Source organism: Scyliorhinus canicula, chromosome 24 (assembly GCF_902713615.1).
Source record: "Scyliorhinus canicula chromosome 24, sScyCan1.1, whole genome shotgun sequence".
NCBI lineage: Eukaryota > Metazoa > Chordata > Chondrichthyes > Carcharhiniformes > Scyliorhinidae > Scyliorhinus > Scyliorhinus canicula.
In genome coordinates, this window is record NC_052169.1 from 20215148 (window position 1) to 20241766 (window position 26619).

Consider the following 26619-nt stretch of genomic DNA (forward strand, 5'->3'; position numbering starts at 1 on the left):
CAGAACGAGTTCAGGGAGTTTGGGCAGTAAGCTAAAAAGCAGGACCTCTAGGGTTGTAATCTCAGGATTACTCCCTATGCCGTGTGCCAGTGAGGCTAGAAATAGGAGAAATAGTGCAGCTAAACACGTGGCTAAACTGGTGGTGCTGAAGGGAGGGTTTCAGATATTGGGACCATTGGGATCTCTTCCGGGGCAGGTGGGACCTATACAGGAAGGACGGGTTGCATCTAAACGGGAGGGGGCACTAATATCCTGGCTGAGAGGTTTCCGAGATTCACTCGGGAGGATTTTAAACTAGCATGTTGGGTGGGTGGGGGCGGGGGACCAGAATGTGAGCTCGGAAGGTGTAATAACTGAAGGGGAAATAGAGAACCAAAATAAAGAACATCACCCTCAGGCAGAACAAAAAAGTGACAAGTGTGAAAAGGGAGGGGTCAATGCAGGATTGAGGGTGTTGTACCTAAATGTGCGCAGTATATGGAACAAGGGGTAAATGAGCTGTTGCACACATTGAAATTGGCCGGTAGATGTTGTGGGCATCAGAGAGACATGGCTGCAAGGGGATCAGGGCTGGGATCTAAATTTGCCCCGTGTTTGCATGGGTTTGCCCCCACAACCCAAGATGTGCAGCTAGGCGGATTGGCCCATGCTAAATTGCCCCGTAATTGAAAAAAATGAATTGGGTACTTTAATCTTTTTTTAAAAGAGGAAATGGAGCCGAGCAGGGAAGACAATGGAACAGCAATGGCAGGAGTTTTTTTTGCAGAAATTCATTCCCAGGAGGAGGAAACATGCTAAGGAGTGGACAAGGCAGCCATGCTGACGAGGGAAGCCAAGGACAGCATAAAAGCAAAGAAAAAGCATACAAAGTGGCGAGGATTAGTGGGAAGCCAGAGAGTTGGGAAGCCTTTAAAAGCGAGCAGAGGACAACTTAAAAAAGCAATAATGGGGGAGAAAATGAAGTATGAGTGAACGCTAGCTAGTAATATAAAGGAAGGTAGGAAGAGTTTTTTTCAATATATAAAAGGTAAGAGAGAGGCAAAAATAGACATTGGAGCACTAGAAATGTGGCTGGAGAAGTAATAATAGGAAACCAAGAATGGGCAGACGAACTGAATAGTTACTTGCATCAGTCTTCACGGTGGAAGACACCAGTGGGATTCCAGAGCTCCAGGAGAACCAGGAGGCAGAAATGAGTACCAGTGACCATTACTAAGGAGAAGGTTCTGGGGAACTGAAAATGGTTAAATCACCTGGACCGAATGGACTACATCCCAGGGTTCCAAAGAGATGGCTCAGGAGATTGTGGAGACATTGGTGATGATCTTTCAGGAATCACTGGAGGCAGGAAGGTTCACAGAGGACTGGAAAGTGGCTTAACCACCACTGTTAGAAGGGAGGGAGGCAGATGACGGGAAATAATAGGCCGGTTAGCCTGACTTCAGTCATTGGTAAGATTTTAGAGTCCTTATTGAAGATGAGATTGTGGAGTACATGGAAGTGCAGCAATAAAATAGGACTGAGTCAGCACGGCTCGTCAAGGGGAGGTCCATGTCTGACAAATCTGTCAGAGTTCTTTGAGGAAGTAACGAGGAAGTTTAGACAAAGGAGAACCAGTGAGATGTGATTAATTTAGATTTCTAGAAGGCATTTGACAAGGTGCCGCATAGGAGGCTGTAAATAAGTTAAGAGCCCATGATGCTACGGGTAAGATCCTGGCATGGATAGAGGATTGGGCTGACTGGCAGAAGGCAGAGAGTGGGGATAAAGGGGGTCTTTTTCAGGATGGCAGGTGACTAGTGATGTACCTCAGGGGTCAGTGCTGGGACCACAACCTTTCACAATATACATTAATGATCTTCCGGAAGGAACTAAAGGCACTGTTTGCTAGTGTTGCAGATGATACAAAGATCTGTACAGGGGCAGGTAGTATTGAGGAAGCGGCGGGCTGCAGAACGACTTGGACAGGCTAGGAGAGTGGGCAAGAAGTGGCAGATGGAATACATGTGGAAAAGTGTGATGTTATGCATTTTGGAAGGAGAAATGGAGGCATAGACTATTTCTCAATGGGAAGATGCTTAGGAAACAGAAACCACAGAGGACTTGGGAGTCCTTGTTCACAATTCTCTTAAGGTTAACGTGCAGGTATAGTCGTTAGTTAGGAAGGGCAAATGCAATGTTAGCATTCATGTCGAGAGGGCTAAAATACAAGACCAGGGATGTATTTCTGAGTCTGCATAAGGCTCTGGTCAGACCCCATTTGGAGTATGTGTGAGCATTTTTGGGCCCTGTATCTCAAGGAAGGATGTGCTGGCCTTGAAAGGGACCAGAGGAGATTCACAAGAATGCTCCCTGGAATGAAGAGCTTGTTGTATGAGGGACGTTTGAGGGACTCTGGGACTACATAGAACATAGAACAGTACAGCACAGAACAGGCCCTTCGGCCCTCAATGTTGTGCCGAGCCATGATCACCCTACTCAAACCCATGTATCACCCTATACCCGTAACCCAACAACCCCCCCTTAACCTTACTTTTATTAGGACACTACGGGCAATTTAGCATGGCCAATCCACCTAACCCGCACATCTTTGGACTGTGGAGGAAACCGAGCACCCGGAGGAACCCACGCACACGGGGAGGACTGCAGACTCCACACAGCCAGTGACCCAGCCGGGAATCGAACCTGGGACCCTGGAGCTGTGAAGCATTTATGCTAACCACCATGCTACCCTGCTGCCCAGACTGTACTCGTTGGAGTTTAGAAGGATGAGGAGGGATCTTATTGAAACTTACAGATATCTGCGAGGCCTGGATAGAGTGGACGTGGAGAAGAGGTTTCCACTTGTAGGAAAATCTAGAACCAGAGGACACCATCTCAGACTAAAGGGACGATCCTTTAAAACAGAGATGAGGAAGAATTTCTTCAGCCAGAGGTGGTGAATCTGTGGAACTCTTTGCCGCAGAAGACTGTAGAGAGCCAAATCACTGAGTGCTTTTAAGACAGAGATAGATAATGTTTGATCAATAAGGGGATTAGGGGTTATGGGAGAAGGCAGGAGAATGGGGATCAGAAAAATATCAGTCCACGATTGAATGGCGGAGCAGACTCGATGGCCTAGTGGCCTAATTCTGTTCTATGTCTTATGGTCTTGTGTTTGAGTCACTAGCTTTTGAGCACAGCTCCTTCATCAGGTGAGTGAAGAGGTGTGTTAGTGGACTCCAAACAAACCCGTTGGACTTTAGCCTGGTGCTGAAAGACTTCTTCGGGTGTCCACCTCAGTCCAACGGCAGCATCTCTTTTGGACACGACAAATAGATTGTGTGTCTAAATTGTTCGATCACCTCAGTTACCTGACTTTGCAGGTCATGAACCTACCTCTTTCGGTGCCTTGAATTTCTGCCAGATAAGCAGATTCAGTTTCTTAAGTTCAATGGCAATAGGTAATCTTTATTGTCAGAAGTAGGCTTACATTAACACTGCAATGAAGTTACTGTGAAAAGTCCCTAGTTGCCGCATTCTGGCACCTGTTCGGGTGCAGAAAGGGAGAATTCAGAATATCCAAATTACCTAACAGCAAGTCTTGTGGGAGGAAACCGAAGCGCCCGGAGGAAACCCACGCAGACATGGGGAGAACGTGGAGACTCTGCACAGACAGTGACCCAAGCTGGGAATCAAACCTGGGAACTTGGTGAACCATTGTGTTATATTATCATAGAATCATCATAGAATTTACAGTGCAGCAGGAGGCCATTCAGCCCATCAAGTCTGCACCGGCTCTTGGAAAGAGCACCCCACCCAAGCCCACACCTCCACCCTATCCCCATAACCCAGTAACCCTACCGAACATTAAGGGCAATTATCATGGCCAATCCACTTAACCTGTACATCTTTGGACTGTGGGAGGAAACCGGAGCACCTGGAGCAACCCACACACACACTGGGAGAGCGTGCAGACTCCGCACAGACAGTGACCCAAGCCGGGAATTGAACCTGGGACCCTGGAGCTGTGAAGCAATTGTGCCAACCACTATGCTACCGTGCTGCCCACTTCCTTCCAGAAAGCATTAGGTCTTACTTATTAAAACCCATTTTCCACATTCACTATCCATTAGCTGATGGATTTTGCCCAGCCAGACTGAGCCCAGAGGCAGGAACCACTATGAAAACTGCTGATATTCTTGCAATGTTCCAGAGGCTGCACAGATTCTGGTGTTGAAGTGGTGAATAACAAATTACATTTTCTTTTTCGAAATTAGCAAGTTTTCCTGGGAGGATTATTGCATGAATGCTTTATTGCAATATTTAAGTAGAACTGACGCTGAACGTAGTACAGCTGTAACTGATCCAGAACCTAGTACGATTCTAGCTGCCCATGGTGCAGTCCAGCTAAACCAACTGATCTCTGAGCACAAATGAACTGCATGCACTAATTCACCTGAAAACCCAAAGTAAGCCAAGCAGCACCTTTAGGTAATTCTTCACCAGAGCTGGAAAATATCAAACCTGTCTTTCCTCTTTTTAGAAATGTTGGCTTGTAGAATCATACAATCCCTACAGTGCAAAAGGAGGCCATTCGGCCCGTCGAATCTACACCAACCCTCTGAAAGAGAACCCTACCTCGGCCCAGTCTCCTGGCCTATCCTCATAACCCCATCTAGGGACAATTTATCATGGTCAATCCACCGAACCTGCCCATCTTTGGACTGCGTATTTCAGCAATTTCTGTTCTTTGATGTCGGGCTCCCAGCACTTGTAGTTTTCCTTCTGCCTGTTCAGGAGATAAACTTGGATTCTGCTCGGTTACTATCAACCCAAGGACATGGTGGATAGGAAAGAAGCTGCAGAAGTGGAGGATGGATTTGGGGTACACTTTTTGCAGACTGTAGCTGCTCATTCCTATGGAGAAGAGATTGTGCATACATCCACAAAGCGGGAGAAAGGTATCTGCCATAATGCTCTCTCAACTAGTGCTTACAGGGCTGTTGAAAAGAATAAGGTGAACGATAAACTGCAAGTTGTGTATTTGATAAAAGCTCTTAACATTGAGGTGTAGCTCTTCTATTCTCCTTTTTCTAGATTATCCACATGGATTGAATGTCTGGACTGAAAATGCAACCCGCTGTTGCCAAGAAATTCATACTTGGCAGCAAGAAATCTAACAATGTAGATTGGGATGACACAATAGTACAGTGGTTAGCACTGTTGCTGCACAGCGCCAGGGACCTGGGTTCGATTCCCGGCTTGGGTCACTGTCTGTGCGGAGTCAGCACGTTCTCCCCGTGTCTGCGTGGGTTTCTCCGGGTGCTCCGGTTTCCTCCCACAGTCCAGTGATGTGCGGGTTAAGTGAAATGAATGAAAATCGCTTATATTCACGAGTAGGCTTCAATGAAGTTACTGTGAAAAGCCCCTAGTCGCCACATTCCAGCGCCTGTCCGGGGAGGCTGGTACGGGAATCGAACCGTGCTGCTGGCCTGCTTGGTCTGCTTTAAAGCCAGCGATTTAGCCTTGTGAGCTAAACCAGCCCCTGTGGATTGGTGGATAAGTGGATTGGTCACGCTAAATTGCCCTGTAGTGTCCAAACGTTAGGTGAAGTTGCTGGGTTAGGGTTATAGGGTGGAGGTGTGGGCTTGGGTAGGGCGCTTTTTCAAGTGTGGACTCGATGGACCGAGTGGCCACCTTATGCCCTGTAAATTCTATGATTAATATAGTTGTTGTCACCAAAATAACAGCATAACCTCTCATTTGAAATATCAATGCGATCATAGTACTTTAGAGTTTGGTTATCATGGCGAGAGAGAATACTTTCTGAACATCTTTGCTATTTTATAAAGTAATTGAGATATTTTGGTTTCTCTTCAGGATACCAGGTTGAAAGAAGGGATTGTAAGGTTGAAACCACACGAAGAGCCACTTCGATCTGAACTGCTGAGTGGCAAATTCACCATCTTGGTAAGATTGTTAAAAGCCTTAATAAGTTGTGTACAGACTACGCTGAAAGAATGTGCTCACCCCAGTCCAACGCCGGCATCTCCACGTCATTAATAAGTTGTGTTTTGTCTCTCCCTATGAGATACAGGAGCCTTGGTTTGGGATAATAACTATATGGCTGCACCATTCCAGGATGAGATGGGTTTTTCCTTGACTATGTCTTTCCGTTGAATGAAAGCGGAATGCAACTGGACTCCTGAACAGTTTTCCCAGGAATTTGAACCTGGTGGTGGTGTTTGGGAGGACGGTGATCAGGGAATGTTTTCCCCGGTGGAATTTCAAATTAACCTTCCGGATGCATCGACATCCACTGTTTTACCAACTAACATTGAAGTGGACATTTCAATTCTTGGAAAACAGTGATTGGGATAGTTCCAGTGCTGGGAAGTGGGCTGTAACGCGGATATACCAACAACATTGCAAGGTAATACAGGAGGGTCCAGTTGCCAGTGGATTGTTACTGCTTTGTTCTTAGGCTTATTTAAGAAGGAAGCTGGATAAGCACATGGGAGGGAACAGAATAGAAGGTACCCGGAAGGAGTGAGATGAAGTGGGATGGGTAGCAGGCTAATGTGAAGCTTAACTCAAATAGAGACCAATTTGGCTAACCACTGCACCACCGTGCTGCCCCTGGAATGCCTGCTTTAATCTAAAAGTCAATCCCATCGCCATTCCAGAGTGGAGACCCTCCCCAACTTCTTAACTGAGCAGAGAACAAACAAGGTCCTGTTTCATATGTTCATATCATCGAGAGCATCCTGGTCAAGTCTGCGGACACTCGAGGAATCCAGGAGAGCCACAAATAGCTCAATAGTCCCCTCCTGTGCTACATCATTCTGTGAATCTAAAATACATAAAATGTAGGCGTTGGCCGAGAATGGGATCAACAAGTTGTTATTTTTATTTTATTCGTTCATAGGATGTGAGATAAACAGATCAATGCAAGAAATGAAAATGGGAAGGGTGGCACAATGGTTAGCACCGCTACCTCACGGCGCTGAGGACCCGGGTTCGATCTCGGCTCTGGGTCATTTTCCGTGTGGAGTTTGCACATTTTCCCGTGTCTGCGTGGGTCTCACCCCCATAAACCAAAAGATGTGCAGGGTCGGTGGATTGGCCACGTAAATTGCCCCTTAATTGGGAAAAAAAAAAAGAATTGGGTACTCTTAATTTATTTTAAAGAAAGAAGGAAATGAAATGTGGTGAAGGTGGAGGAGAGAGTGCACGGTCGAAACTTGTTGAACTCAATGTTACGTCCGGAGAGCTGTAACGTGCCGAATCGGAAAGTGAGGTGCTGTTCCTCTAGTTTGTGCTGGAGGAGCAGCACCAAACACATCTTTCCCTCACTCCCCCTGCCAGCATTCCGCAGTGACAGTTCCCTCCGGGATACCCTGGTCCAATCCTCCATCACCCCCAAGCCTCTTCCCGCAGCACCTTCTCATGCAATCGCATTGGAAAGGAATTTAGGAGCAGGAGAGAGCAGCTTTCGGGTGGAAGAAAATACTGTGGCATTTGTAGGTAATCATGGCTACAGTGCAACAGCATTTCCAATACTGTGCTTTATTGGATCACAAGCTCAATTATACAAATCATATCTTCCTGGAGGTCTTAAATTAATTACACTGACTTTTAATCAATTTTAGAATGGTGCATTATTTAAATGATTCCCTCTCAATTAGCATGCAGAGAACTGCGCCAATTTCAGAGTAATTGATGAAGGAGTAACAAAGACTTTATTTAAAAATTGCTTAATATCAAAGAGAATTTTATGAATGCTTTAAGTAAATATCATTTCAGTTTTCACTGGTGTGTAATATGTTAGGCACTCAAACTGAATGCAGGACAATAAATTAGATGAAAATTATTTTTCTTTCCTCAATTTTTAATCCTGCCTTTTTTTCCTTTCCGGCCTGATGAACACAAGTTATTTTTGATGTTGCACTCTTTTACATCGCAACTGACATAACATAATCTTTTCAAATCTGCTCTTCAATCAAAGTCTACTCCAATATTTTTTATTTTACTGTAAGAGAAACCGTTTTTGCCAGTGTGTCTACTGCTGATTATCTGCATCTGTAATGCAGAAGGAGACCATTCGGCCCATCGAGTCCGCTCCGACTCTTTGAAAGACCACCCCATCTAGGCTCAATCCCCCGCTCTACCCCTGCAACCCCACCCTAAGGGTCAATTTTTCATGACCAGTCCACCTAACCAGCACATCTGTAGACTGTGGGAGGAACCCACGCAGACACGGGGAGAACGTGCAGACGCCACACAGTCACCCGAGGTCGGAATTGAAGCCGGGTCCCTGGCACTGTGAGGCAGCAGTGCTAGCCACTGTGCCATTATCTTGTGCTCACAACACAACATAAGCCTGATTTTTGAGCTGAATACTTCATTACCTGTAGGTGAAAATGCATCAGTAGCTCCTCTGTCCAAAAGAAAGATTTTCCAATTCAAATTTGTTTTTAAATATACTGCACAATATATAAAATCAGTGAATATGAAGCGACAAATTTATGCATGACCTTTCCTTTAAACGTTTTTTCGTTCATAATAACATCTCAGGAATAACAGCTTCTGAAGCTAGATTTCCTAGATTGGGAGGTGGTGGCCGTATTACTGAGGCCCAGCTTTAAAAGAGTAGGGACAGAGAGAGAGGAGAATATAACAGAATCTGTAAAGATAGCTGAAATTTAAAAAAGCGTCCTGTCAGAAAAAACGGCATTAGGGTCTTTTATAGGGATATTTGGATGAAGTTCAGGGAAACAACAATCAAACGTTCGAGCTGAGGTGTCTATTCGGCCTAGCATGTCTCTGCTGGTCTTGGGTCTTTAATGAGTTTCAGTCAACACAATTAAAGATTGGCTAAGTTCTAGATCTATGTTTTTGGCTTGTGAAACTGCAACATGGGTAGAAGATGAAGTATTTTATATCAAATAAACACAGATCAGTTGGAATGGGAATTACAATAACATACTTTTAACATTAGGGTAGAGAGGAGGGCAGAACAATGATTGCAGTCTTGACTATGCAGACACACATTGGTACCGTGAGCAGAGACAAGTTCAAAATAAATGAACCTCAAATGCCAACTGAGATGGAAACCGTGAAACATTCTCAGGAACTGTATTCGAATTGGCGTTGATGAATTCCTTCAAGTAAAGTTGTGGGCTGCACGGTAGCATAGTGGTTATCACAGTTGCTCACAGCTCCAGGGTCCCAGGTTTGATTCCCGGCTGGGTAACTGTCTGTGTAGAGTCTGCACATTCTCCCCCTGTCTGTGTGGGTTTCTTCCGGGTGCTCCAGTTTCCTCCCACTGTCCAAAGATGTGCGGGTTGGGTGGATTGCCATGCTAAATTGCCCTTAGTGTCCAGAAAATGTTAAGTGGCGGTTACTGGGTTACGGGGATAGGGTAGATACGTGTGCTCAGGAGGGTGCTCTTTGTAAGGGCCGGTGCTGACTCGATGGGCTGAATGGCCTCCTTCTGCACTGCAAATTCTATGATTCTATGATAAACAAGCTGGTGATGATTTGACTCTGATTAAAATGGTAAATGTAAATTGAGCTGAAAGAGAAAGGTGGTTGAGATACTGGATGGGCGTAAAATGCACCGAGGATGTGTCAGATTCAATTATGACTTCCAGAAGGAAACTGGATGAGCACATAATAATAATAATCTTTATTGTCACAAGTAGGCTTACATTAAGGCTGCAATGAAGTTACTGTCAAAATCCCCTCGTCGCCACATTCCGGCGCCTGTTCGGGTACACGGAGAGAGGCATTTAGAATGTCCAATTCACCTAACAGCACGTCTTTCGGGACTTGTGGTAGGAACCCGGAGCACCTGGAGGAAACCCACGCAGACACGGAGAGAACGTGCAGACTCAGCACCGACAGAGACCCAAGCCGGGAATCAAACCTGGGACCCTGGCGCTGTGAAGCCATAGTGCTAACCACCATGCTGTCGTGCTGCCCACATCTGCCTGAACTGGCAAAGATTTGATGTGCCAAATAGCCACCTTCTGTCTTGTAATGATTCCATGAGATGACCAAATGCTTCATTGGCAAGCAAGTAACCTGTTGGAGGGTTGTGAGGAAGAGGCATTTTCTGGGAGTGTGAATCAGTGAGGTTGGGATTTTTGATATTGTGTAAAGAGTTTTGCTGGAGTCACTAAAGATCAGGGAGTAAGGGTGGCAGAGTCCCTAACAAGGTAGATTTTGAATGTTCTGTGGAAGGACTAAGCTGGATGTTTTGCACTATCTCGTTAGCTAAGTACAAAGTTGAAAAACTTAGTTGGTGCAGACCACAGACTTGCATTTGAAGAAAGCTCAAGTACATTTTTTGGCACACATTCTTTTAAAAAAAATAATGCTGGTATGTAAACTGGGATACTTTAAAAATAAATGAACGGAAAATTTGAAACCCTTCAAAAACTGACCTTTCATACCCTGCAGATTGAACTCCATTTTCAGCAAGAGGTTAAAAAGTTGTGTTTATTTTACTGGATTATTATCTGATGCTTTTTTTTTGTCGTCTTTGAAATGCAAGGAGCAAGTACACAGAAAAATAACTAGAATCAAGTAAAATATATTTTGCACACTCACCACCTTGTTTAACTGGACCCTGCAGTCAAAGAAATAAGAAATGAAAAAATAAAAATGAACCTGGTATCAGCTGCAACTTAGTGAACAATGAGGTGGCGAGAATATCAAATGTCTGGGAGACTTGAGGATATTTCAGCATTTGGACCTCTTTTGAAATGATTATTTGCAGCTTTGACGCCGATTTACTTTTGAAATGCTAAGTGCTGATTTAAGCAGGAGTAGACTTTTTTTTTAAAAGCAGGGGGAAGTGCCCTGGACTGAGTCAGCTCTGAAGGAAATTTAATTATCCCTCCTAACTGAAGCGGAAACGTCCAGGAATCACTGTCAATACTCTAGTTTATTCAGTATCAGTAAATATTTTTATTTTTAAAAGTGTAAACCTGTAAACCAGGACTCCAGCATCGCCAGGAAAGGTTTTAAACCAGGGATCTTTGAACTGAAACATGTCGTCCCTCATGAGGGCAGCACGGTAGCACAAGTGGATAGCACTGTGGCTTCACAGCGCCTGGGTCCCAGGTTCGATTCAACGCTGGGGCACTGTCTGTGTGGAGTCTGCACGTTCTCCCCGTGTCTGCGTGGGTTTCCTCCGGCTGCTCAGTTCCATCCCAAGTCCAAAGACGTGCAGGTTAGGTGGATTGGCCATGATAAATTGCCCTTAGTGACCAAAAAGGTTAGGAGGGGTTATTGGGTTACGGGGATAGGTGGAAGTGAGAACTTAAGTGGGTCGGTGCAGACTCGATGGGCCGAATGGCCTCCTTCTGCACAGTATGTTCTATAATGAGTAGGGTGCGGATGCGGGGAACCATGAAGTGGAAGGGAGTACGAATTAAAAGAACTCCCGTCTATAATTATTTGCCTCACCAAATCTCTCCACACATTGAACACCCTCCTCAAAACACAGCACCACTCCCAGCTCTGGCTAATGGTCCAGATCTCCTTGTGAAGTGTTTTCAGAAGTTCCACTGCATAAAGGGTGCTTTACAAGGGGAAGCAGTTTTCCTCCCTGCCTTTATCCATGTCTGTCTGTCTCTCTCTCTCAGTCTTTAGACCCGTCACATCTCCAGGCTGCTACTCCAGCAATGGGTTCTTTCATACCATATGTACATCTATTCAGGAGCTGCGTACCAGTGGATTGATGGCTTGGAAGCTTAAGCTTTATTTGTTTTCATGGTAACAGTGACTATGTTAGAAAATATTTAATTTGTTGAGCAAACTTTACTTTTGACGGGTGAAAGAATTTTATGAACAACACCGACTTGATTTTAGTTTTTGCTGTCTGCGGTTGTTGAATTAGATTTATCAGACTTTTGTTCCCTTGAAATATCAAATAGCAACACATAGATTACAATAATTCACTGAGCCCCATACCACTGCTTCACAATGGAGGATGCACTTTTCAGAACGGTAACTCACGAGGGGTTTGATATTTCCTTTTTCAAACGATTGACCCAAATACTTGCTTTGCAAACCTAGACCTGCATGCGGGGTCTGTGAAGAAGAGAACACGGGTGTCGCTGAAGTCCACTTTGAGGAAAGCATATGTGTTTGTAACCAACCTCACACCTCTTGTGCCCTAATTATAATACACTTAAGACTGAAATAAGATGCATTAATAGACATGAATATTCGATTCAGATAAAGAATAATCCAGTGTCGGGTTCAGAGTAATGGGATTGTCAGTTGTACGCAAAAGTTGAACACTAAAGTAAACATTCAGTGGGGAGTTGGCCTTGACACAAAACCTTTGAGTAAGAAAATTCTCGTCAAGGATAATCATATGGGCAAAAGGACAATCGTTAATTTGGAATACAAATTTAGGAGATGTATTGGACAATAAAGATTGATGTCATGATCTCAATATAAAAGTTCAAGACTTGTGGGTGTGCCGAAACGTGGATCCCAGGTCTTCATGGTTCTTTGAAACCTGGTGTCTTGAGCAACATTCTTTTAGATTTTAGTTTCGCAGCTTTAAAACCACAATTCCAATGCATCTTTTCCCAACCCTCCGAGTTCTCCCTCCCCTGGGCCCTCCCCGCTCTCCCTCCCTCTCACCACCCCCGCTCTACCTCCCTGTCCCACCACCGCTCTCCCCTCCCTGTCCCACCCCGCTCTCCCTCCCTGTCCCACCCCGCTCTCCCTCCCTGTCCCACCCTGTCCCACCCCGCTCTCCCTCCCTGTCCCACCCCGCTCTCCCTCCCTGTCAACCCCGCTCTCCCTCCCTCCACCCACGCTCTCCCTCCCGGGTTCCCTCCTGCTCTCCCTCCCTCCACCCTGCTCTCCCTCCCTCCACCCTGCTCTCCCTCCCTCCACCCTGCTCTCCCTCCCTCCACCCCGCTCTCCCTCCCTCCACCCTGCTCTCCCTCCCTGTCCCACCCTGCTCTCCCTCCCTCCACCCCGCTCTCCCTCCCTGTCCCACCCCGCTCTCCCTCCCTGTCCCACCCCGCTCTCCCACCCTGTCCCACCCGCCGCTCTCCCACCCTGTCCCACCCCGCTCTCCCCACCCTGTCCCACCCCGCTCTCCCTCCCTGTCCCACCCGCTCTCCCTCCCTGTCCCACCCGCTCTCCCTCCCTATCCCACCCCGCGCTCCCTCCCGGTCCCTCCTCGCTCTCCCTCCCTGTCCCACCCGCTCTCCTCCCTGTCCCACCCCGCTCTCCTCCCTGTCCCACCCCGCTCTCCCACCCTGTCCCACCCCGCTCTCCCACCCTGTCCCACCCCGCTCTCCCCCCTGTCCCACCCCGCTCTCCCTCCCTGTCCCACCCCGCTCTCCCTCCCTGTCCCACCCGCTCTCCTCCCTGTCCACCCCGCGCTCCCTCCCGGTCCCTCCTCGCTCTCCCTCCTGTCCACACCCGCTCTCCCTCCTGTCCCACCCCGCTCTCCCTCCCTGTCCCACCCCGCTCTCCCACCCTGTCCCACCCGCTCTCCACCCTGTCCCACCCCGCTCTCCCTCCCTGTCCCACCCCGCTCTCCCTCCCTGTCCCACCCCGCTCTCCCTCCCTGTCCCACCCCGCGCTCCCTCCCGGTCCCTCCTCGCTCTCCCTCCCTGTCCCACCCCGCTCTCCCTCCCTGTCCCACCCGCTCTCCCTCCCTCCCTGTCCCACCCCGCTCTCCCACCCTGTCCCACCCGCTCTCCCACCCTGTCCCACCCCGCTCTCCCTCCCTGTCCCACCCCGCTCTCCCTCCCTGTCCCACCCCGCTCTCCCCCTGTCCCACCCGCGCTCCTCCCGGTCACCCTCGCTCTCCCTCCCGTCCCACCCCCCGCTCTCCTCCCTGTCCCACCCCGCTCTCCCTCCCTGTCCCACCCGCTCTCCCTCCCTGTCCCACCCCTCCCCCCCCCCCCCGCTCTCCCCCTCCCTGCCCCACCACGCTCTCCCCTCCCTGTCCCCCCACCTCGCTCCCCCCTCCCTCCGTCCCCCCCAGCTCTCCTCCCTGTCCCACCCCGCTCTCCCTCCCTGCCCCACCCCGCTCTCCCCCTCCCTGTCCCACCCGCTCTCCCCCTCTGCCTCCCGCTCTCCCCCTCCCGGCCCCCACCACGCTCTCCACCTCCCTGTCCCACACCGCCTCTCCCCCTCCTGCCCCACCACGCCTCCCCCTCCCTGCCCCACCACGCTCTCCCCCTCCCTGCCCCACCACGCTCTCCCCCTCCCTGCCCCCACCACGCTCTCCCCCTCCCTGCCCCCACCACGCCTCCCCCTCCCTGCCCCACCACGCTCTCCCCCTCCCTGCCCCACCACGCTCTCCCCCTCCCTGCCCACCACGCTCTCCCCCTCCTGCCCACCCGCTCTCCCCCTCCCTGGCCCCACCCCGCTCTCCCCCTCCCTGCCCACCCCGCTATCCCCCTCCCTGCCCCACCCCCGCTCTCCCCCTCCCTGCCCCACCCCGCTCTCCCCCCCCTGCCCCCCCCGCTCTCCCCCTCCCTGCCCCACCCACGCTCTCCCCCTCCCTGCCCCCCCCCGCTCTCCCCCTCCCTGCCCCACCATGCTCTCCCCCTCCCTGCCCCCACCATGCTCTCCCCTCCCTGCCCCACCCCGCTCTCCCCCGTCGCTGCCCACCCCGCGCTCTCCTCTCCCTGTCGCTTCCCCGCTCTCACTCCCTGTCCCTTCCCCGCTCTCACTCCCTGTCCCTTCCCCACTCTCACTCCCTGTCCCTCCCTGCCCCACCCCGCTCTCCCCCTCCCTGCCCCACCCCGCTCTCCCCCTCCCTGCACAACCCCGCTCTCTCAGTCCCTTCCCTTCCCCGCTCTCACTCCCTGTCCCTCCCCACTCTCCCTCCCTGTCCCTCCCCGCTCTCCCTACCCTGTCCCTCCCCCCGCTATCCCTCCGTGTCCCTCCCCGCTCTTCCCCTCCCTGCCCCACCCAGCCTCCCCCTCTCTGCCCCACCCCGCTCTGCCCCTCCCCTGCCCGACCCCGCTCTTCCCCTCCCTGCCCCACCCAGCTCTTCCCCTCCCTGCCCCCACCCAGCTCTCCCCCTCCCTGCCCCACCCGCTCCCTGCCCTCCATAAGACCAGAAGAATAGGAACAGGATGTGGACCAAGTCGGACCCCTTGCGGCTCGCTATTCAATAAAATGGTGGCTGGGTCCAACATTCTTCACGGCCACTTTCCTGCCCTTTTCCCCATAATCCTGATTCCCTTACTGATAAGATTCTATCTATATCAGCCGGAAATATATACAAGCCACTCTGCCCGTACAGCTGTGGCAAACAACTGCCTGAGAGAAAGAAATTCCTCCTCATCTCAGTCATGAATTGGCACCCTTTATTCTGAGACTCTGTCCTCTGGTCCTGGACTCTTCCATGGGGGGGAAACCTCCTCTCAGCATGTACCCTGTCAAACTCCTTACCAATCCTACATGAGATCACCTCTCATTCTTCTAAATTCCAATGAGTAGAGTCCCAACCTGTTTAACCTTTGCTCAGAAGACAATCCCTCCCTATCGGAGACATCCCAGTGAACCTTCTCTGAACCACCTCCACTGAAAATATCTTTCCTTAATAAGGGGGGCAAACTGCTCACAGTGCTCCAGATGTGTGTCACCAATACCGTGTACAGTTGTAGCAAGACTTCCCGACTCTTATACTCCAACCTCTTTGAAATAAGGGCCAACATTCCATTAGCCTTCCCCAATTACCTGCTACACCTGCGTTTTGTGTACAAGTCTCCCCAAGTCCCTTTGTGTTGCAGCTTTTCTGCTATTTTTCTCCATTTAAATATTGCTCGAATTTTTGTTTTTTTCCCCAAAGTGAACAGCTTCACATTTTCCCACATTACACTCCATTTGCCAACTTTATGTCCACGACTTAACCTATCAATATCTCCTTGCAACTTGTATCCCTCTCGCAACTTGCCTTTCCACCTATTTTGTGCGTCTGTAAATTTGGCTACAGTGCATTTGCTTCCTTCCTCCAATTTCATTAATATATATTGTAAACAGTTGTGGTCTCAGCACTGATCCCTGTGGAACCCCACTGGTTACAGGTCGCCAACCTGAAAAATGACCACTTATTCCCACTTGTTGTTTCATAGACATAGAACATTACAGCGCAGTACAGGCCTTTCGGCCTTCGATGTTGCGCTAACCTGTGAAACCACTCTAAAGCCCATATACACTATTCCCTTATCATCCATAGTCTATCCAATGACCCATTTTGAATGCCCTTAGTGTTGGCGAGTCCACTACTGTTGCAGGCAGGGCATTCCACGCCCCTACTACTCTCTCTGAGTAAAGAACCTACCTCTGACATCAGTCCTATATCTATCTCCCCTCAATTTAAAGCTATGTCCCCTCGTGCTAGACATCACCATCCGAGGAAAAAGGCTCTCACTGTCCACCCTATCTAATCCTCTGATCATCTTATATGCCTCAATTAAGTCCCCCTCTTAACCACCTTCTCTCTAATGAAAACAGCCTCAAGTCCCTCAGCCTTCCCTCATAAGATCTTCCCTCCATACCAGGTAACATTCTGGTAAATCTCCTCTGCATCCTGTCCAATGCTTCCACATCCTTCCTATAATGCAGCGACCAGGATTGCACGCAATACTCCAAATGCGGCCGCACCAGAGTTTTGTACAACTGCAACATGACCTCATGGCTCTGAAACTCAATTCCTCTACCAATAAAAGCTAACACACCGTACGCCTTCTTAACAACCCTCTCAACCTGGATGGTAACTTTCAGGGATCTATGTACATGGACACCGAGATCTCTCTGCTCATCCACACTACCAAGAATCTTACCATTAGCCCAGCACTCTGTCTCCCAGTTATTCCTTCCAAAATGAATCATCTCACACTTTTCTGCATTAAACTCCATTTGTCACCACTCAGCCCAGCTCTACAGCTTATCTATGTCCCTCTGTAACTTGTAACATCCTTCCGCACTGTCCACAGCTCCACCGACTTTAATGTCATCTGCAAATTTACTCACCCACCCTTCTACGCCCTCCTCCAGGTCATTTATAAAAGTGACAAACTGCAATGGCCCCAAAACAAATCCTTGTGGTACACCACTAGTAACTGGACTCCAGTCTGAACAGTTCCCATCAACCACCAGCCTTTGCCTTCTTCCAGCTAGCCAATTTCTGATCCAAACTGCCTAAATCACCCTGAATCCCATGCATCTGTATTTTCTGCAGTAGCCTTCCGTGAGGAACCTTGTCAAACGCTGTACTGAAATCCATATGCACCACATCAACTGCTTTACCCTCATCCACCTGTTTGGTCACCTTCTCAAAGACCTCAATAAGGTTTGTGAGGCACGACCTACCCTTCACAAAACCGTGTTGACTATCTCTAATCAAATTATTCCTTTCCAGATGACTATACATCCTATCTCTTATAAACCTTTCCAAGACTTTGCCCACGACAGAAGTAAGGCTCACTGGTCTACAGTTACCGGGGTTGTCTCTACTCCCCTTCTTGAACAACGGGACAGCATTTGCTATCCTCCAGTCTTCTGGCACTATTCCTGTAGACAAAGATGACTTAAAGATCAAAGCCCAAGGCTCAGCAATCTCCTCCCTAGCTTCCCAGAGAATCCTAGGATAAATCCCATCCGGCCCAGGGGACTTCCTGCCCATTAGCCAATTCTCTACCCATGCCAATATATACCTTCAACACCATGGCCCTTATTTTATGACTTAACCTTGTTTAATGCCTTCAGGAAGTCCAAATACAACCCATTCTCTGGTTCCCCTCTATCAACCCTGGTTGAGACTTCCTCAAAAACTGTAATAAATTCCCCTTTTATGCTGACTCTGTTTGATTAGATTATGATTTTTCAAATGTACTCCTATTACTTCGTAATAATTGTTTCCAACATTTTCCCAACAATAGATGTTAGGCTAGTTGGTGTATAGTGACCCGCTTGTCGCCCCCTCTCTTGAATCGGGGTACCACATTGGGAGTTTTCCAATCCTCTGGCACTTCTCCCGAATCCAGTCTCCCCTCTCTCTTTCCCCCCCCCCCTCTTTCCCCCTCCCCCTCTTTCCCCCTCCCCCTCTTTCCCCTCCCCCTCTCTTCCCCCTCCCCCGCTCTCATCCCCCTTCTCTGTTCCCCCCCTCTCTTTCCCCGCTCTCATCCTCCCTCTCTTTCCCCGCTCTCGTCCTCCCTCTCTCATCCACTGTCTCATACATTGAAAATAGTTGCCACATTCGATCTCTCTTACCTTTGACCTTGCTATCTAATATTCTGACCGTTTCGCTTGTACTGGCAATCTCTTGTCTATCTCTGCCTTAATCTTTCTTGCTGCTGCTCATGTGTCTTTCTTATAATGGTGTCCTTGCCGTTGTCAGTAAAGATTGTTAGAGCAGTTGTAGTTTTGGTAGAAAGGTATTGTTCTAAAGACCAAGTAGTTGTGGTTTTCTTGGACGAGGAGGTGGTTGGAAGGTGGGGGAAGTGTGAAGAATGTGCTTTCGCAGAAGTGTGAGAACCCCTTGCTTGCACAAGGGTTTTGAAAAAAAATATGTCGAGCATTGAAGCTAATCTTAATTCTGTGTAACAGCTTGTTTGAAGTCATGATTTTCGGATTCCCTTATCAAACATTTTCTCCTTGGAAAAATAAGTTGACAGTGACACTTTGTGCACAACTTGTACTCTCATCTTACAACTAAAGACACTTCCTGAATCCTTGCTGTGCTGAGAATTGGTGCAGGAGAGGGTATCTACAGCTTGCTAAAGGCAGCTTTTATTGCCTGCAGTTTATGGCTCATCAATTTGTGTTCGCTTTTGTCTTCAGGTGTGATTAGTGCAGTTGTACCATGCACTCGTGTGTGGCACCAGCACATGATAGGGAGTAAAAGTGTTCCTGCTGATGACTAGGGGAGTGGAAAGCTCCTGTCCAGTAAGGTTGGCAAGAGAAAGTTTCAGGGAGCCTCATGCATTGTATATCTACTGGGGCGGGGCGGTGGGGGGGGGGGGGGGGGGGGGGGGGGTGGATGCTTTTTTTTGGCTGTTTTGTGTACAATAGCAATATCAATCAAATCAACCTCAATAATGTAGTTCGTAAATGTAGCTTCTTGGTTTATCTCACACGTGTGCTTCTGCCCTGCATTGTTTTTGTTTTGTTGTTTAATTTGGGCACCAACTTGCTGATGGCCCCGGCTCATGTTCACAGTGAGCTGCTGACGGGCAAGTAAGCTGCCAGCGTTCTCAATTATCTGACGGAATACTTCTGAGGAAGGCTATTGGACCAAGGTGAATTCATCATCCAGAGCAGCCCTACACCCTCACCCCATTGAGGTATCCAGTTTTCTTAAATTGTTCCAAAGTTTTCACCTCCACTTTATTACACTTAATTGTCACTTTCTCAAAAGAAGTCGAGGAGATTGGTCCGGCAACGTTGTGGCCATCTGAATGTCGCAAGTTTATTTCTAATGAGTAATTGCGTTTTTAAAACTGGGATTGAAGTAAAATTAATGGGTCTGCAGTTGCCTCTGTCGGTTTTGAAATTCTCCTTGACTATAGAATCCACATAATCCCTACGGTGCAAAGGAGGCCATTTGGCTCATTGAGCCTGCACCAACCCTCCAAAACAACACTCTGCCTAGGCCCACTCTGCTGTTCTATCTCCTAATGTTCAGCACCATTCATGACTCCTCAGATACGTAAGAAATCCATGTCCAAATGCAGCAAGACCTGGATAATAACCCTGCACATTGATCATGGCCAATACACCTAACCTGTACATCTTTGGACTGTGGGAATAAACCAAATCACCTGGAGGAAACCTACGGGGAAAACATGCAAACTCCACACAGACAGGAGGGAATCAAACAAGGGACCCTGGCACTGAGAGGCAGCAGTGGTAAGCACTCTGCCATCATGTCGCATAGGGCATGAATAACTTTAATCCAGCCAGGATAGTAGATCAATTCTGACCCATGTAACAAAATCTATTACACAAGTCAAGTTTACACAATGTTCTGGTCAGATCACGCCATAAGCCTGTGTTCAGGACTGACTGCTTCAAACAAGCGACATATTAAATCACTAGAGGCAGTGTAGCAATTGGAAACAAGTTAATGTTGTCCCTCGTGTCTACTGGCTCCCTGATCATAGTCAGTACTTCATAAATCTTCTCCCTGGAGTGTCTCTTGGGTAAAAGCCATATCCCTAGGGATCTATTTATATTAAGACTCTGAAACCTGTTGCTGACTCACCTATTTGATGTCCAAGTTCTGAATGTTTTCTTGGTATTTTACATTTGGCAAGGAGATTAAAATGTTAATGTCTTATTGATACATTTGAGGAAGTAATCATACAGTATACTAACGACCAAATGTGTCCTTGAGTCCTAGACCCAATCATCTTCAGCTGCTTCATCAATGGCCTTCCTTCCGTCATAATCTCAAAAGTGGCGATGTTCGCTGATGATTGCGTAATGTTCAGCACCATTCACGACTCCTCAAATACTGAAGCAATCCATGTCCAATAACCGGGCCTGGCTGACAAATGGCAAGTAACAGTCGCCCCATGCAAGTCCCAGGAGATGACCATCTCCTCCAACAAGAGAGAATCTAATTATCGCCCCTTGACATTTAACGACAGTAGCATCACTGAACCCCCCACTATCAGCATCTTGGAGTTCACCGCTGACCAGAAACGAAACTGGACTAGCCACATAAATACTGTGCCGACAAGGACAGGTCAGAGGCTAGGAATCCTTCGGTGGGTAACTCGCCTGCTGACTCCCCAAAGCCTATCCACCATCTACAAGGCACAAGTCAGGAGTGTGATGGAGAACTCTCTACTTGTCTGGATGAGTGCAGCTCCAACAGTACTCAAGAAGCTTGTCACCATCCAGGACGAAGTCGCCTGCTTGGTTGGCACCCCGTCCACCAACATTCACTCCCTCCACCACTGATACACAGTGGCAGCTGTGTGTACCATTGACAAGATGCACTTCAGGCACTCACCAAGCCTCCTTAGACAGCACCTTCCAAATCCACGACCACTATCATCCAGAAGGACAAGGGCAGCAGACACATGGCAATACCACCACCTGGAAGTTCTCCTCCAAACCACCCACCATCCTGACTTGGAAATATATCGCCGCTCCTTCACTGTTGCTGGGTCAAAGTCCTGAAACTCCCTCCCTAACAGTACTGTGGGTGTATCTACATCACATGGAATGCAGCTCTCCACCATCACCTCTAGGGTTATTAGGCATGGGTAAGAAATGCTGGCCTAGCCAGCAACACCCACATCCATTGAATGAATAAAAAAAAACGTTCATCTTCTCTTTCAAAGTCATGTAATCCTTAAATGATTACATACATGGGGCTGGTTTAGCACAGTGGGCTAAACAGCTGACTTGTAATGCAGAACAAGGCCAGCAGCGCGGGTTCAATTCCCGTACCAGCCTCCCCGGACAAGCGCCGGAATGTGGCGACTAGGGGCTTTTCACAGTAACTTTATTGAAGCCTACTCGTGACAATAAATGATGATGATTATTATTATTAATGATCTTGCTCTTCTCTGACAGCCAACATTGAAGTACTGAAATAAATTGTTAGTTATGTTTCGCCTCAACTGCAATTTTTTTTCTACATCAGACTGTGACCCTCTGTTTATCTTTGTAATCTATGACCCTTTCTTCATCCTATTGCTCCTCCATTTAATCTTAGGATTTGGGGAGGAAATTTATCCCAATCGCTTTGCTTAATTTTCCCATCCGGGGTCACACTTGTTTAGCCTGAGCTTGCTGATCCTCGGTCTGTACCTGTCCTGTGTGGTCAGCATAATCCTTTTCAAGATGTCTTCTACCAATATGTTACCCATCCTCTCCTCTCCAAAGTGCTTGTCTCCATTCTTCCTTTGGCTTCCCGTTTAGACTTGACTCCTGGTTTTTGGTACAGTTGGATCCGAGATCATGTTAAACTTGGTCAATGTGTGGTTACTATTTCGCAGGAGCACTAACTTCTGGCTGCTGGTGTCAGGTCCATATTAAGAACATGAGTCGGCTCATTCAGTCCCTTGGATCTGCTTTACCATTTGTTAGATCATGGCTGGCTTGCACCTCAATCCCACGTCCTCACCTTTCCTCCAGATCCATCGATCCCCTTGCCTGGCTAAATTTTCTCCATCGGTCATGAAACGCCATTGCTTTTGAGAAGAAGATTTCTACTACATTTTGTTTGGAAGAAAGGCTTCCTGATTTGGCTCTAATTGTAAGATTATGTCACAGAATGTTGAAATCCGTACTAGAGGATGTAGTTTTCCTGTATTTACCCAATTGAGTACATTTATTTTAAACACTTTGATCAGAACATTCCTCAATCTTCCACACTCCAGATATTAAAAACAAATGTAAGCAACCGTTTCTCATAAATTAACCGCTTTCAGCCCAATATAATTTGGGTGAATGCGTGCTGCTCCAACCCCAAGGCCAACATATCCTTTCAGAGGTTTGGTGAATAGAAGTGAATGTACCAAGGTTCTGTATAAGTGAGGCATTGCTTCCTCCCCTTTGTAAGCCAGCCCCCTTGAGATAAAGGCCAACATTCCAGTCATCTTTTTTTAATTACTTTTTATATATGACTACTTGGTGAAGTCAAGATAAGCATGCATCTTGTGGCTTCCTTTAAATGCTGAATCATGAGGCAGTCAGGCTTTGCGTTTACCAAATCTGACTTTATAGTGAGTTGATTGAAATCTTCCATTGAAATAACATTCTGTTCCCTCAAATCCTTATTTTTTTTATAGAGCATATCGCCCACTTTATGTTGACAGTGCAACCTGTAGTAAACCGTCCGATTCTGAACATGAACTTTCATTAGAAATTTTTTATCAGAATAGTTCTTTTTTTAAAAATTAAAGTACACAATTCTTTTTTCTCAATTAAGGGTTAGCGTGGCCAATCCATCTACCCTGCACATCTTTGGGTTGTGGGGACGAAACCCACACAGACACGGGGAGGATGTGCACACTCCACATGGTAACCACAGTAGATAGTTCTGTAGCTAACCGATCTGACTGGGTTAATTTCATTTGCCGACTGGTCGATCTTGACTAAGTTAGCTACACCATGGTCACAGTACCGAAAATGTTGTCAGTGGCATTCGCCCTCTTTGCTGCTTTGGTATGCATGGAATCCTAATTGGAAAGGTTAAGCATGGTTAAGCGGGAGGGAGAAGGACCAGTTAGATGGTAACATGTTGAGGACCTATGCAGAAGAAGGGAAAGTTGGTGGTGCGGACAGCTTGCATGGAAGGGACAGGTTGGCAGGAGAGCAGAGATAACTTAGGAAATGGGACCTGAGGAGTGAGAACCATTTAAATTGGTTCTCACGCCTCAGTGAGGGCAGCACGGTAGCACAATGGTTAGCACAGTTTTCTCACCGCGCCAGGGTTCCCAGGTTCGATTCCAGGCTTGGGTCACTGTCTGTGCGGAGTCTGCACATTCTCCCCGTGTCTGCGTGGGTTTCCTCCGGGTGCTCCGGTTTCCTTCCATAGTCTAAGGATGTGCAGGTTAGGTGGATTGACTATGCTAAATTGCCATTAGTGTCCAAAAAAAGATAGGAGGGGATAGGGTGGAGGTGTGAGGATAGGGTTGAGGTGTGGGCTTGGGTAGGATGCTCTTTCCAAGGGCCGGTGCAGACTCGATGGGCCGAATGGCCTCCTTCTTCATTGTAAATCCTATGATAATTCTATGAAAATGTCAGCTGGTATAGGGGCCAGGCAGGGAAGTTGGGTGATTAGTAGTTTAATAGGAATGGAATGAAGGAAACAGATGGGGGTGGTGGGGGGCACAGGAGAAATCGGGAGAGATTGAAGAAAAGTGAAGGTTGGGAACTAGGAGAGAGGTTTGGCTGAAGACGAAGGATGGGAAGTATTGGGTAGGTGAAGGAATAGCCTTAATTTTAGCCACCATGAAATCGATAAGCTCTTTGCATTTAAGAAGATGACTGATGGTGTAGAAAGGAAATTAGCTTGACTGGATTGTGGGAAAGCCAAGATTTTCATTGGGACAAGGACATGTGCGGGAGTGACCAAGTAGGCCGAGGCTGTAGAAATATCACGGCGAATGGAGGGCCAAAGAGTGTACAGATAGGATTCAAAAAACATTGTAAGTGTCTTGAGGGGGGTCAAGAAGGCACTGAATTCAGAGGACAGAAGGCTAGAGGAATTGAGATGAAGTTACCGAGGATGGTCAGTTACGCTGTGGTATGCGAGGATTTTATTTCTGAGGAAGTTGGAGAGGGATGGGGAACAATGGACAGAGAAACATACAGGAAGATGAGAGAGGTGGTACAAGGCGAGATCTTGAAGAAGGAATGCACGAGCGGAATACTGTGTCGGAAATTATGTTAATTGTTTCATATATCAAGTGGCTAATGAAGTAGATTATTAGCTGTTGTACGCTTTTTACCTGTTGTGCTTAAATAAAGGATTTATTATTTCAATGCTTAAACCTTGGCCATGTATATAGTGTTGACTTTTCAAAAAGAGCTTACTGCAGCATGGAGTCTGACTTCTAAATTGTTTGGCGGGGATGGTAATGGTGAGGTGCGGGGAGAAGAAATAGCTGCCAATTAAAAACCAAAGCTCTAATTGACTCATTAAGGTTAGATCAGACTCGACTCTACATACTCAGATAATCGCTTATTGTCACGAGTAGGCTTCAATGAAGTTACTGTGAAAAGCCCCTAGTCGCCACATTCCGGCGCCTGTTCGGGGAGGCTGGTACAGGAGGCTGGTACTATTCAGTCCTCGTCCCTACATTGGGAGGCAGGGCCTTAGTGGTATTGTCGCTGGACTAGTAATCCAGAAACTCAGGTAATGCTCTCAAATCCCGCAAGGCAGATGGTGGAATTTGAATTCAATAAAAAATTTGCAATAAAAAAATCTGGAATTATAAGTCTAATGGTGACGATTAAAACCATTGTCAATTGTCAGGAAAACCCATCTGGTTCACTAATGTCCTTTAGGGAAGGAAATCTGTCATCCTGACTTAAATGTGACTCCAGACCCTTAGCAATGTGGTTGACTCTTAAATGCCCTCAGGGATGGCCTACATCCCATGAACAAATAATTTAAAAAAACCCACTGAGAACTTTATTTCGTCCTGCACAACATCCCGAAGGATGTTTTGATGGTTGAAATGCTTTTATTGTGCAACAATTGCACCAGCTCTTTTTTTTTTTTGCCTCTTTTCTGTCTACAAATTGCTCCGACCCTCCCAAATGTGAAGGATTTTATTCTCAACTTGGTAGGTCCGACTGTTGGGGAGGTTTTAAACTAATGTGACAGGGGGATGGGAACCAGATTAGGAAGTTAGAGGTCAGTAAAGCGGCAGCAACTAAAGCCAGTAAGGTACTAGATAATAAACTCAATGTGACTAAGGGGAAGAGTAGACAGGGAAGAGATCATGAACGCAAAGGGACAGGTGGTCTGAGGTGCATTTGTTTTAATGCGAGAAGTCTAGCAGGTAAAGCAGATGAATTTAGGGCTTGGATTAGTACCTGGGAATATGATGTTATTGGTATTACTGAGACTTGGTTGAGGGAAGGGCAAGACTGACAACTAAATATCCCAGGGTATAGATGCTTCAGGAGGGATAGAGAGAGAGGTAAAAGGGGTGGAGGAAGTTGCATTACTGGTCAGAGATGATATCACAGCTGTGATTAAGGAGGGCACGATGGAGGATTTGAGCACTGAGGCAATATGGGTAGAGCTTAGAAATAGGAAGGGTGCAGTAACATTGTTGGAACTTTACTACAGGCCTCCCAAAAGCGAGCGTGAAGTAGAGGTACAAATATGTAGACCGATTATAGAAAAATGTAGGAGCAAATAGGGTGGTCGTGATAGGAGATTTTAACTTCCCCAACATTGAATGGGACTCATGTAGTGTTGGAGGCGTAGATGGAGCAGAATTTGTAAGGAGCATCCAGGAGAGTTTTTTAGAGCAGTATGTAAATAGTCCAACTCAGGAAAGGGCCATATTGGACTTGGTATTGGGGAATGAACCCGGCCAGGTGGTTGAAGTTTCAGTCGGTGATTACTTTGGGAATAGCGATCACAATTCCGTAAGTTTTAGAATACTCATGGACAAAGATGAGAGTGGCCCTAAAGGAAGAGTGCTAAATTGGGGAAAGGCCAAGTATAACAAAATTCGGCAGGAGCTAGGGAATGTGGATTGGGAGCAGCTGTTTAAGGGTAAATCCATTTGAAATGTGGGAGTCTTTTAAGGAAAGGTTGATTAGAGTGCAGGACAGACATGTCCTTATGAAAATGAGGGATAGAAATGGCAAGATTAGGGAACCATGGATGACGGGTGGAATTGTGAGACTAGCTAAGATGAAAAAGGAAGCATACATAAGATCTAGGCGACTTAAAACTGATGACGCTTTGGAGGAATATCGGGAAAGTAGGACAAATCTCAAACGCGCAAGAAAGAGGGCTAAAAGGGGTCATGAAATATCTTTGGCTAACAGGGTTAAGGAAAATCCCAAAGCCTTTTATTCGTATGTAAGGAGCAAGAGGGTAACTAGAGAAAGGATTGGCCCACTCAAAGACAAAAGAGG

General features: G+C 47.4%; 1 protein-coding gene across 3 annotated transcripts in view; it reads left to right on the plus strand.

The window, feature by feature from the left end:
• Nucleotides 1-26619, plus strand: part of ptpn9a (protein tyrosine phosphatase non-receptor type 9a) — a 277337-nt gene that overhangs the window by 138412 nt on the left and 112306 nt on the right. For all 3 annotated transcript variants that reach the window (XM_038784520.1, XM_038784522.1, XM_038784521.1), the window contains one exon: nt 5863-5952. In XM_038784520.1, the coding sequence (XP_038640448.1) occupies nt 5863-5952 (90 nt within the window). The remainder of the gene's footprint in view (nt 1-5862; nt 5953-26619) is intronic.